The sequence below is a fragment of the Lepisma saccharinum genome, chromosome 13 (assembly GCF_977018435.1).
Source record: "Lepisma saccharinum chromosome 13, izLepSacc3.1, whole genome shotgun sequence".
Taxonomy (NCBI): domain Eukaryota; kingdom Metazoa; phylum Arthropoda; class Insecta; order Zygentoma; family Lepismatidae; genus Lepisma; species Lepisma saccharinum.
The window spans coordinates 75,284,427-75,296,950 of NC_139241.1; the positions used below are offsets into that span (position 1 = coordinate 75,284,427).

At 35.8% G+C, this 12,524-nt stretch overlaps 1 protein-coding gene across 1 annotated transcript in view; it reads right to left on the reverse strand.

The window, feature by feature from the left end:
• LOC145997429 (uncharacterized) overlaps positions 1-12,524 on the reverse strand; it is a 31,247-nt gene that overhangs the window by 4,671 nt on the left and 14,052 nt on the right. Inside the window, exons 6-10 of the mRNA XM_083134457.1 lie at positions 12,127-12,291; positions 11,354-11,500; positions 6,358-6,524; positions 4,290-4,442; positions 433-603 (exon numbers count right to left, since the gene is read on the reverse strand). Coding sequence (XP_082990583.1) covers positions 433-603; positions 4,290-4,442; positions 6,358-6,524; positions 11,354-11,500; positions 12,127-12,291 — 803 coding nt within the window. The remainder of the gene's footprint in view (positions 1-432; positions 604-4,289; positions 4,443-6,357; positions 6,525-11,353; positions 11,501-12,126; positions 12,292-12,524) is intronic.

Below are 12,524 nucleotides of genomic sequence, written 5' to 3' on the forward strand. Positions count from 1 at the left end.
AAAGATAAACACCATAGAGAAACTGACACAGCGAATATCTGCAGCAACAGAGGAGATTACACCAGCTATGTTGGTGCATGTGTTCCGGTCTACGCAAGAGAGGTGGGTGCTATACCTAGACCTACAGGGCCACAACATTAAAATGTACGAGTTTGTCTTCTGTTCCAGAGTGCTTTTCATCTGTACTGTCAATTTTGTCAATAAGATGCTTTTTCATTAGAATGTCAAGAGACTTTTGAATCATCCTGTATTCTAACATTAAGTTTTGAGGGAGCACCTCTTCTCCAGTCTTCGGCGAACACATTTCTGGTGGGGTTTGAACCTGTGATGCTTCTGTGATTTTACTACCAATCTTGTGCTCTAACCAATAACTCAATGGTGCCAGTCCACTCCATCTACTCCCCCGTGTTGAAAAAAACATTTGTCGCTTACCTGCATTTGAATATCCAACAGCTTGTTCCATGAGCATTTATACTCACTGAAGCATAACTTATTTTCTTCTAGGTACTGTAGAAGTTCCAGCTCCTCGGGAGTCACAATTAGCAGACCAACACCCTTCCTACTCTCTCCTTGGGGTAACCTCCCTAATCTATGGATGTATTCCTGCAACAATATAACAATCACGTAACAAAACATAAATTAACGTTTAGTGGACATCATAGCATCAATTAATGCACTATTTCATTAAAACTGCACACATATTTCAAATGGGTACCTGGGGGCGTAAAGGCAGTCAAGAATGGTGCTGATCTCCACCTCCAAAATGGCTGAGATTGAAGAATGAGGCCCTACCCCCACGTCCCCCTATATATAGTGGAACTCTGATTTTACATTTTCCCACGGTATACATTCAATCTTGATTGTCCCAACATAGCAAAATGCTATAAAATTTCACCAGATTTTATGTTTTCCCGCATTTTGTTTTTCCAGCTTGATCCCCTGAAAAACGTAAAATCAAGGTTTCATGGTATGCCTCACAGCCTGGTGCACAGGGAACTTTAGCTTTACCTTTTTTACACATCATATTTCAATTTGGTCTTTTTTATTAATTTATAATAGGGATGGGACCGATTAATTGGTACTCTATCGGCAGTGCTCGAAAAATTTTCTTCAAAGCTAGGTGCCAGCTCTGAAAATCAGGTGCCAGGAAACCACCTACTACCAACTGTGCATACTACAGTATGTTTCAAAAGTCACGCAATCCAAACTTTGAAAATGTATATCATGAAAATTGTAAGATATATTTACACTGGGTTTTATGCACTAAACTAATCCTGTAGGCTATCACTGGGTTCATAAATTTATGTTAGCATCTATCTAAATAAGAGCAATTACATTATTTTCAAATACATTGTTAATTTGCTGAAAACATCTGAGAACTGATTTTCAACAATAAATACCAAGTCTTAAACAATTTGTGGGATAATTTGTTTGTGTTTGACTGGTTGTAAAACCGTTGCTTTGTGAGGTACAGCAGAAGCAGGGCATTTTTATTGGAAAAACTCTTGCACATGAGTGTAAGAATGAGTAGTATAATACTCTTCAGCAATGCACACGCATTGCTCCAATGAATACGCCATGCTGAATGAATTTAAAAAAACAGACACAGTAGTGGTAAAATTGAGGAAAGAGAACAATGTAACCAGGGGCAACCTAGGATTCTCTCAAGAGTCCAATTTCTGCACAAAATCTTGATTTTTCACGTAAATGTATAGCCAATACTTAGACACATGTTGCATGCGACTGTTGGCAATATTTCGATCTGCTAGTGTTGCCTCATATGGAAATATGTCCCAAAAATGGCACTTTTCACTCAACCCATAAAATCGCCAGTCAAAAATTCATCAAATGTTGCACATGACCAATATTGGTCGCAAATGGCAGACTGACATGGCATCAGTCATCAAATGTCTAACTATGACCCTTCGATAATCTCTTACATATTTTCCTCACTTAGAAGTTCATTTCTGGAAAAAATTGAATGCTGCTTTCCGTCAGTTATTAATTTATATAATTTTCTGTACGGAGTGAACTGATAATTTTAAGCATTGAAAAATATCTCAATGGATGAGGCTTTATAATGCAGAAAACCCGGTGTAAATATCTCTTACAGTTTTCATGATATACATTTCCAAAGTTTGTGTTGTGCGACTTTTGTAACACTCTGTATAAGATGTTGAGCATCACGGTATTCAAAACATCGCTAAATTATTTGAGAAAGCATGAAATGGGGTGTTGGGGGACAAAGGGTAAGAAATTGTTACTAACTCTATGGAATGTTCACAACGTTGATAAAAAAAAATTGCTAACTTACGCTGTACTGCAATTTGAACTTAGAATCATCAAAATTTCGTACATATTACAGCATAAGTAGAGGCACATATTTTTGGCAAATAAAAAAGCAAAATTTCGGTACAAAAACTCAGTCAATTTCGGGTTCAAAAGCGGTAAATAAAATGAAATATCGGTGTTATAGCGGTGAAAAATTGGATGAAAAGTGGTATATAAAAAGACATTTTGGTTTTAAAATTGTGAATATAATCCTAAATTTGATTTAAAAACTACACTTATTCCACAGAATTAACATTTCACTTCCAATAGCACATTTATGTAGTTATAAGAGTATTAAGTTTATTTCTGTGTAAAGGAGTCCATTTTTGCTTCTCCAATATTAACAGCAGAATTAATCAATTTTCCGGGAATTGCATAACTCACAGGATACTTCAGACTTCAGAAAGTGTCGCGTCGGTATATAAATGGTAAATTTCGTGTTTAAGAGTTAATTTCGCTTTTTGAAGTTCATTTCGCACTATTTCGTGACAAAACATGGTCACAAAATGCATCTCACACCTTTCAAAAACATGAAAAATTAACACTACAATGTGTTTTTTCAAATTTCGTTTTTTCGTCAAAAACGAAATATGCATGCCCCTAAGCATAAGATCACTGTCGCCAGGCTGAAATTTTTAGTCGCCATGGCGACCAGGATTTTTCGAGCCCTGTCTATCGGTATCGGCCGATATAGGCATATTGGTTTATCGGTAAAATTACCAATTATTTTACCGATCTGATATATCAATATATATCTGATAATTTTGTGCAAAATTCTGCCATTGTGTTGTATTTTTTTTGGATAATCTCCATACCCTACTCTCTAAAAAAGTAAATGTCTAAATATTCAACTTCTTTTGCACTGCAGTCACCTCGAAACACATTTATTAAAGAGGTCAATGAACCTTTCAGGTTCTTCAAGGACAATTTCTAATTTGATATCGGATCAGTAGAATATCGGTTATCAGTATCTGTAAATTTTATATCGGTACTTTATCGGTATCGGCCAAAATTTCATATCGGCACATCTCTAATTTATAAACATATGAAGGTATGACATACTGGAATAACAAAGGCATACATTTATTGCTACTATTAATAACAAACACAATTTTTAACTACCAATATTATTGGATAGAACTTATAAAATGGAGTATTACTCTTCAACCACTGCTTTTTGCTCATATTTTTTTTACTTTTACAGTGGAACCTCGATTTTACGTTTTCAGGGGACCAAGATGTAAGGAGTTTAAATGCAGGAAAATGTAAAATCTGGGAAAATTTTATAGCATTTTACTCTTTTGGGATTATGAACATTGCATGTATAATGCAGGAAAATACAAAACCGGGATATACAACCAGGGATCCACTGTATATGTAATAATATAAACAAACTAACATGTTCACAAAGTTTGACATTTCTTTATATTTCTCTTTCTTTATTTTTTCTATCTTCTCTTCTTTTCTCTCTCTCTCTATCTCTCTCTCTCTCTCTCTCTCTCTCTTCTATCACTGCTTTTCTTATACATATAATAATTTTTTCCCCAGGAAATACCACTGCTATATATTACCACTTTCATCTATTGTGGTTGGCACACGGGCATGACAAATATGACCTTTTGTGTAAAATGTGAATTTGTCATCTTCCTTTAATTGTTATTATTGAGAGGTAAAATGTAGTAATTTCACCTCCGGTAATAGTCATGTTCTTTTGTGGAGAAAAAAAAAGAAGTCATACCTCTACAATTATGTAGTTCTCTTGCTACAATTTCATATGTACATCATGGCAGCAGTTTGAAAAGCACACAAGTGAAAAATTCCCATCTGCAAAAAGTTAAAGTGGGATCAGAATCATTATGCAATGCACTAGAACCGAGACTCATTGAATGCACATGCCAGGAAGGCTCTTTAAGAGGAAAGTGTACGTGTAGTTGAAACTTAAGGGCAACAATGCATACCTTAGGATCATCTGGAGGGTCATATTGCACCATCCAGTCCACAGCAGGAATGTCCCAACGTCTACTGGTCACTTCTGTGCACAGTAAAATTCCAGACACTGCATTGCAAAACTGGGAAAATGCAGTCGTTTGCTCATTCTGCTTCTGTTGAGCCTGCAAGAAATTAACAAGCACTGTTAATTTGCTGATTACTCTTATTGTCTATTACATGACACAGTGAATAAAAGAAAGAATTGTATTTAGAACATGAGAAGGTAACGGAATAAACTAAGTCAATTTTAAAGAAAGTCTTCAAGCTTTCCTGGCAATGAACGATGAAAAGATTCTCTCCGGCTATTGACCAGGTGAGTTGTGGAAAGATTCCAAGCTTTCGACCACACCAATATTGATCAATTCTTTAACACAAATTTTAATTATTGCAATTTTCAGGTATCAGTAGAGGCATGCAAATTTCATTTTTGACGAAAACATGAAATGAGAAACAACACATTGTAATGTTAATTTTTCATGTTTCTGAAAGGTGTGAGGTGCATTTTCCTACCCTGTTGTGTCACGAAATAATGAGAAATAGACTCAAAAACAAAATTTAGAGTTTATTTAGAGAAGCGACACTTTCTGAAGTCACAATTATCCTGCAAGTTATGCAATTCACGGAAAAATGATTAATTCTGCTGTAAATATTTGAGAAGTAAAAATGGACCCCTTTATACAGGAATAAACTTAATATTCTGGTAACGACATAAATGTGCTATTAAAAGGGATATGTTTATCTTGTGTAGTAAGTGCAGTTTTTAAATCAAATTTGGGATTATATTCACATTTTTTAAAACCAAAATGTCATTTTATATACCGGTTTTTCACCGCTAAAACAGCGATATCTTTACTTACTGCTTTTGTACTCGAAATTGACTGTTTTTGCACTGAATTTTGATTTTTTATTTACCAAAAATATGTGCCTCTAGGTATCAGTATCGGTGGGAATCAGTAAAAGTATTGTTATCGGCTCAGCTCGTTATCATTATGTGTGAATGCCCTCCCTTTTTTTCTATCAGCTCCCATAAATTGAAACTTTTGAGAAAATCTATTACCCACATGGAAGACATGCAAAAAATTGAAATTTACACCATGGTAAAGTGTCAAGAGTTAGTTGAAGTGGTACAGAATGACCCTACTACCATTAATAAATGGGTTTTGTCTCCCATATATTTCATATAGAGAACGAGGAAACATACAGAGCAGTGGTTCAGCACTTTTCGTAAACCTCCAGTTATTGAACATTTCTTCACTTTGTTCAGTTACATTAACCCTAGATTACCCAAGGGGGGATGAGGGACTGTCAGGCCCCAAATCTCTAGTTTTTCCATTTCTCTACTGTTAATTTTTTTCATAAAAAAATGGAAGTGAATTATATTCTACCCTACGTTGTTCCCAATATTTCTATATTACTTTTGATCATAAAAACATACATGCAGTGCACATAGGAGGTAAAATTCTTCGTGCTTCGTAAAGGAAACTGCACCTCTCATTCTTAAAGAAAATGTTTGCAGCATGAAATAATTTTGCTTTTAGTTACAATGTTAAAATATTAATTATAACACCATTAAGCCTTGTTTCCATGATATGAAAAACTCAATATGCTGACCAAGGCAGAAATTTATTTTATTATAAAACAAACTAAACGTAACGTTTCAACCTTTTCTTCTTCATACTCTGCACCAAGTACAAATGTAACAAGGTACAAAACAGGATAAATTTCTGCCTTGGTCAGCATATTGAGTTGTTCATAAAATATTAAGTGGAGACCAATCTCGCACCAAAACGGAAGTATTTTGGGGAGATTTCACACCCAAGCGACATACGTTGCTTGGAAGTGAACCCTTAGTAATCAATACAAGCTTTCAAACTGAAGAGGCATGGCAAGCTGCACTTGTCGCTTGCATGTTGCTTGAGTTGAACAGTTTTCTCACTACCGTGTATCGTGTCACCTCGTGCTGTTGTTAGACTGAATGGGCTCTTGTTGCTTCGGTGTGAAATCTCCCTAACACCTCCTGCCATAGCCAGTACTTACATGTACACACATAACAGGCAGGCCAATGTAATTCAGCAATTCATCGTGGAACTTCACCGAGAGGGTGGAACTGAAGAACACCATCACTTTTTTATCCCTGTTCTTCTTCAAGAATGTGTACAGAAACAGGAATCGCTTCTCTGTGCGACACATGATGCAACCTACAACTATAAATCAAACCAATACAAAAAAAATGTATTTCAAGTTGTACAGAACTGATGATGCAGCCATGAAAGTCATTACCTACTTCTGTCACCTTTACGATAAGCCTGAGTCGATAACCACTTTGAACTGAAACCAATAATTGCAAATTTTAACAATTCAAAGTAATTCACAATATTTATAAATTCAAATATATAATTTATTACTGCAGTTATACTGTGTGAATGTACCATACATGTAAAATATCCATATGCTGTATGACATACAGTTTCCTCTAAAAAAGGGGGGGGAGGGACAACATGCTGTACACATGTAGCATAAAATATTTTGGTAGCAGAATATACGGTCAAGTCATATTATGGATAATAAAAAACAATTCAAGCTAACATTATTATTTCAGAAAAACTTCAGACATTAAAAAGGCAGTTCTGGAATGTCAATGGTTTTGCTGTTTGGAAACTGCGAACGTTTTCTTAATGAATTTGACATGGGAAATCCAAAAATGAAATTCTGCCACAAGGATTGTTGTATACAGATCCTCCACTTAGTAGCAGGCAAAGCAATAACATGGAATGACGAATAGAAGAGGGAACTGAACCCATGATCCATTTCCTGCATTCATATTTAGAGTTTTCCTGCTAACGTGGGTGAACTAAGTGACGAAAACGATACAAAGTTTCGTGTGGATATCAGTGACACGGAACGCCGGTTTCAGGGACGTTGGATACAACAGTAATAACCTGCAGCGCAACAGCCCGTGAGGGCCTTGGCTTACCTACCGACTGCTGGTCTCCCTCCCACATTGTTCCTCCGTCACCTGTTGTAGCGTGGAGATCTTAGAACAGTATTGGGGTGACGGGTGGTCAGCCCGACGAACCCCCAGCCGTTGTAGGTCTTCTCGACCGGATTACCGCTCACTCACTCGGAGCTCCCCAATTTCCTCACGATGGTGGGTTGCCACCGGCCCTATACGTAGGCCGAATAAATTCCGACCAGAGCCGGATTCGAACCTACGCCGTCCTGCAGCGAACGATCTCAAGACGAGTGAACGCCTTAACCCGCTCGGCTACGGAGGAGGACTGGATACAACAGTAATGGCGGGTTACTGTTGGACATTGGTAAGTGAGAACTCACGAGGTGCAGAGAAGAGGGAATCTGTTTTTTGGAGCTTCCAGGAGAAAAGGTAGAAACAGACATGACTTAAGCACGTTTCACCAAAGACATTTTGAATTTATTATGAAAATTCACGTTACTTTGGAAGATAAATCTAGCTGCTAGCATACGCAAAAAGCATATTTAAATATCAATATTTGGAATATATTTTTACAATCTGTGAAAAAATCTGAGATGATGGGAAAAAATGGATTGCATATTCATCCTTGAATTATGTTAAATCATCTCTCATTTGCAAAAGAGCTCTCAACAAGTTTCATTTTTGTAGAGCAGTGTAATTATAGTAAAATTGAGCAATATATGTATTACTTCTAGTATCTACCAAACACAACCCAAAAATTGCAACAAGAAAGTTGTAAATTTCAAAAAATCACTGCCTGTAATATTTAAATAGTACAAAACATGACCCCTTTTCCTACAGTATTGAAGATACAATTTTCAATGTTAACTGCTTGTAATACTCGATATATGAAACTGCAGTATTGAAGATACAATTTTCAATGTTAACTGCTTGTAATACTCGATATATGAAACTGAAGTATAGTTTGAACACAACAAATTTAAAACGTCTTACTTGACCTTTTCCTCTTTGTTCAAAAACCTACTTTTAGTTTGCATTAGTATGAAAATGTTCATTTTTCCAGAAACAGTAAATTTCCCTGAAATTTCCAGAAAAAGTAAAGTCCTTGACTGTTTCATGATTTCCAGGTTTTCCAAACTGGTAGACACCCTGTAGTACTGGTGGGAATCAGTCGGGCCCATAGGCAGGATGTATTTAAACTCATACAATAGTGATTCTGAATACTTATGTCTCATAAAACCAGTTGAAATATGTACAACACACATCACATACAGCCATCGATTATTAAAACAAAATAACATACAGTAAACCCTGATACATGAGGTATTTTCATACCTGGACTCCTGAAAAGTTATCAGCTGGTTTCATTCAATGTGTACTATGTGGAAGGAAGGTTGATATTTGGGTGTATTTCTTACACGTCAATTCTACATATACAGGGTGTCTCAAAAGTAATAGCGCAAACTGACACAGGTGAAAGTGCACGATAATAGAAGCAAAAAAATCTCAGTAAAAATGGGTCTGCAAACGAGCCGTTTTCGAGATAATCGCGAATGTGTGATTACAAGCCGCCACTGACTTCAGTGTTTGTAAATGTTGTCCTAGTTGGTAAAATACCAATAATTAGAGGCACATATTTTTGGTAAATAAAAAAGCAAAATTTCAGTACAAAAACTGAGTCAATTTCGGGTTCAAAAGCGGTAAATAAAATTAAATATCGGTGTTACAGCGGTGAAAAATTGGATGAAACGTGGTATATAAAAAGACATTTTGGTTTTAAAATTATGAATATAATCCTAAATTTGATTTAAAAACTGCACTTATTCCACAGAATTAACATTTCACTTCTAATAGCACATTTATGTAGTTATAAGAGTATTAAGTTTATTTCTGTGTAAAGGAGTCCATTTTTGCTTCTCCAATATTAACAGCAGAATTAATCAATTTTCCGGGAATTGCATAACTCACAGGATACTTCAAACTTCAGAAAGTGTCGCGTCGGTATATAAATGGTAAATTTCGTGTTTAAGAGTTAATTTCGCTTTTTGCAGTTCATTTCGCATTATTTCGTGACAAAACATGGTCACAAAATGAATCTCACACCTTTCAAAAATATGAAAAATTAACACTACAATGTGTTTTTTCAAATTTAGTTTTTTCGTCAAAAACAAAATATGCATGCCCCTACCAATAATACGGAAATGTTCTGTTTTGTAAACAAAGAGCAAACCTCAAACCGCGCAAGGCGTAAAGCACTCTGTGTTTACAAAATGAAATCAATGACAGCTTGTAACCACACATTCCCACACATTATTAGCATTTTACCAACTAGGATGATGTTTACAAAATGAAGTCAGTGGTGGCTTGTAACCACACATTCGCGATTATCTCGTAAACGGCTCCTTTGCAGACCCATATTTACTGAGACTTTTTTGCTTCTATTATCATGTACTTTCACCTGTGTCAATTTGCAAAATTATTTATGAGACACCCTGTAGTCTACCAGTTTAGTTTTATTTTTTTATAATTTCACATGAGATAATTAGAAAATGAAAGTGGATGTCAATCACAAAATCCACTTTTCAACACATTACAGTTCCATAATTAAAAAAAATATATGAAATATGTTGAGATTCTAAAAAATCATAATGCGGTATTTTTGCAACAAAATACTGTTGCAAAATCAATGACAATAATGCATATTGCTTTGACATTAAAGTTACTATTCTGCTAACAGTTTAGCAACATTTTTCTTACAGTTTCTGTGCAGTGAATTACGAAACTAAACACTGGTGATTAACCATAACTTCCCTTAGGATACTTTCCCAGATTCATGGCTATTGGTTAACACTTTTTCTTTTGTCATGGGTGGGACAGGTAAAATACTTCCTCTTTACATAATAAGAACTTTACCTTAATTTCTGTGAATTTTCAAATCATGAAAAATCAGTTATTTAAGACAAAGAGACGAAATAATTGACCTTTGAATATTCTAGTGAGGTTGAAGGGGAAATGTAAGTTAAAGGAGAAATTAATTGTTTCTTGTTGTCACGAGTGGGACACAATACATAAGTAAATCCAATTGATTGAATTCAAAGTTTTGGGTGTGTTGGCACTTAAGGTCATTTTGCACCCTTCTATGTATCTGGGTAAAATATTCCCTTATCTAAAATTCTGACTGTAAATGTTAAAATAGAGGGTTTAAAAAGTCCCTTGGGAAAAATTGAAAGTGCAAGGTTGTAAAAAGACCTGCACAAAACAAGCACAACACATTAAAAAGTCAGAATGTATAAAAGTTTCCTCACAGATGGTGGAAGAGAACAGCTGTTTGCAAAAGTCTAAAAACATTTGAAGGGCTCGGTTGTAAAACATGGTAAGTGACATTTTTGTTATTATTGAGTTACAAAGTAAAATGTGCCATCCTTCAATTTTCCTTGTTCCCCGTTTCCGCATCCCACTTATCCAGCCAAGGGTCAAGAAGGCAACAACAAAACACATTCTGCAGGTTGCTAAATCCAAAAGTTAAAGTAAATAATATATAAAATAAAACACCTTATGCATTTTGGGAAATGACAGATGCAGTAGTAAATAATTAGAGAAACTTAGAAAGCTGTCTTTAGTTTGCAATAAGTTAAAATGGCAGTGGCCACCAAAATTAATAGAGCAAATTAAAAACAGCTTGCAGAAAACGAGAGTTCTAAGTTTCTCTGTAATTAAAATACCTTGTACGGTTATGGACACTTCTGGGTTGTAACGATTCTATTTAAAGTGAATGGAATTGTTAAAACCCAGAAGTGTCCGTGACTGTACAACTAACTAAATTATATATAATGCTTGAATTCAATTGACTCAAAAGATTTGCATTGCATTTAATTTTAAAAATAGAGAATCACAGGCACATTGTCATGGAATGCCCCTCAGATTCCACAAAATCGTCATGTGTGATCCCTGACAGATACCCAGAGTATTGAAAAGTATCCCCTAGTATTTGTGATTAAATTCCAACCAATACTCCCAATACCGATCCATCATATCAACTCTAACAAGGATCTAATCCATGCACAAAGACTTCAAATGTACCTGCTGCGCTATTTAGGCTGGAAAGTGCTGATGTGCTACGATGGTCATGGACACCTACATGAAGTGCATCTCTCTTCAAGGCCAACTTAGTTAGAGCTTGTGTTTTGTCTGTCTGGGTTGCACTGAAGAGCACTGTTTGACGTTGCTCTGCAAAAAGAACAAAGAAATTTAAACCTAAACACTAGACTTTGAAGAGTTGCTTGACAAAGTTGGAGAGAAGAAGAAGAAAACTGTGGGAAGATGTGGCTGGAGTTGACAAGAAAGGAGGAAGAAAACTTAAGGAAATGAAAGAAGAATACCCTCATGTAGGAAAACATTTTACAGAAAAATGGTTGCAAAAAAATAGTTCAAGCTTTCACCACCAGGTGGAAATATGGAGCTGAAATCTAGGAAACTATTCATGTGACCATTAATCATGCTGTCTTAAGCTTCCAAGTCATTCACACTAATAGTGTGCATGTTGAACACTGCTGTACTGACATAAATTAAAAATAAAGTTTTACATGTCCAACTTCTGGTTGTTGTTATTTCAGAACCATATTCCACCTGGCAGTGAAAATTTCAGGGTGTTTTTTCTTCTTCTTCTCTCCATAATATGCCAGAGGCCTAGCTTTGGTTCCTGGCCCTGTCAACATTTTTTTGCTGCAATTTCCATGTAGTACATCACGTGTGTGCTCATTCAAAAAGATGAAATACACTGCATTGAACTTGGTTGACAGGCTTTGGACCTGAAAGAACTATTACACCAATAGAATTCAGTAACAGAAACTTACTAGGAAGTAAGTGGATGATCCGATTCAACTCCTCCTCAAATCCTATATCCAGTATTCGATCAGCTCCGTCAATCACCAAGTACTTCAGATTTTCGAACAAGAAATCCCGTGTGTGCTGAAGATGATCCAACAATTGTCCTGGAGTGGCAACAAGGATGTTGATACCTGAAAGTACAATATATGAGATAATAAGATATAGAGGGTGGATTGAAAAGTTCGTGGCCTGACCTAGAAAATGAGAAGATATTTGGATAAGTTATGTTTTATTTTTCCACGTAATCCCCCTCGAGGGAGATACATTTACACCACCTCTCCGGTAACGCTGCTATACCACTTTTAAAAAATGATTCCTCAAGGTCTGCAAAATACCCCAGTACAGCACTTTTCACCTCTTCATC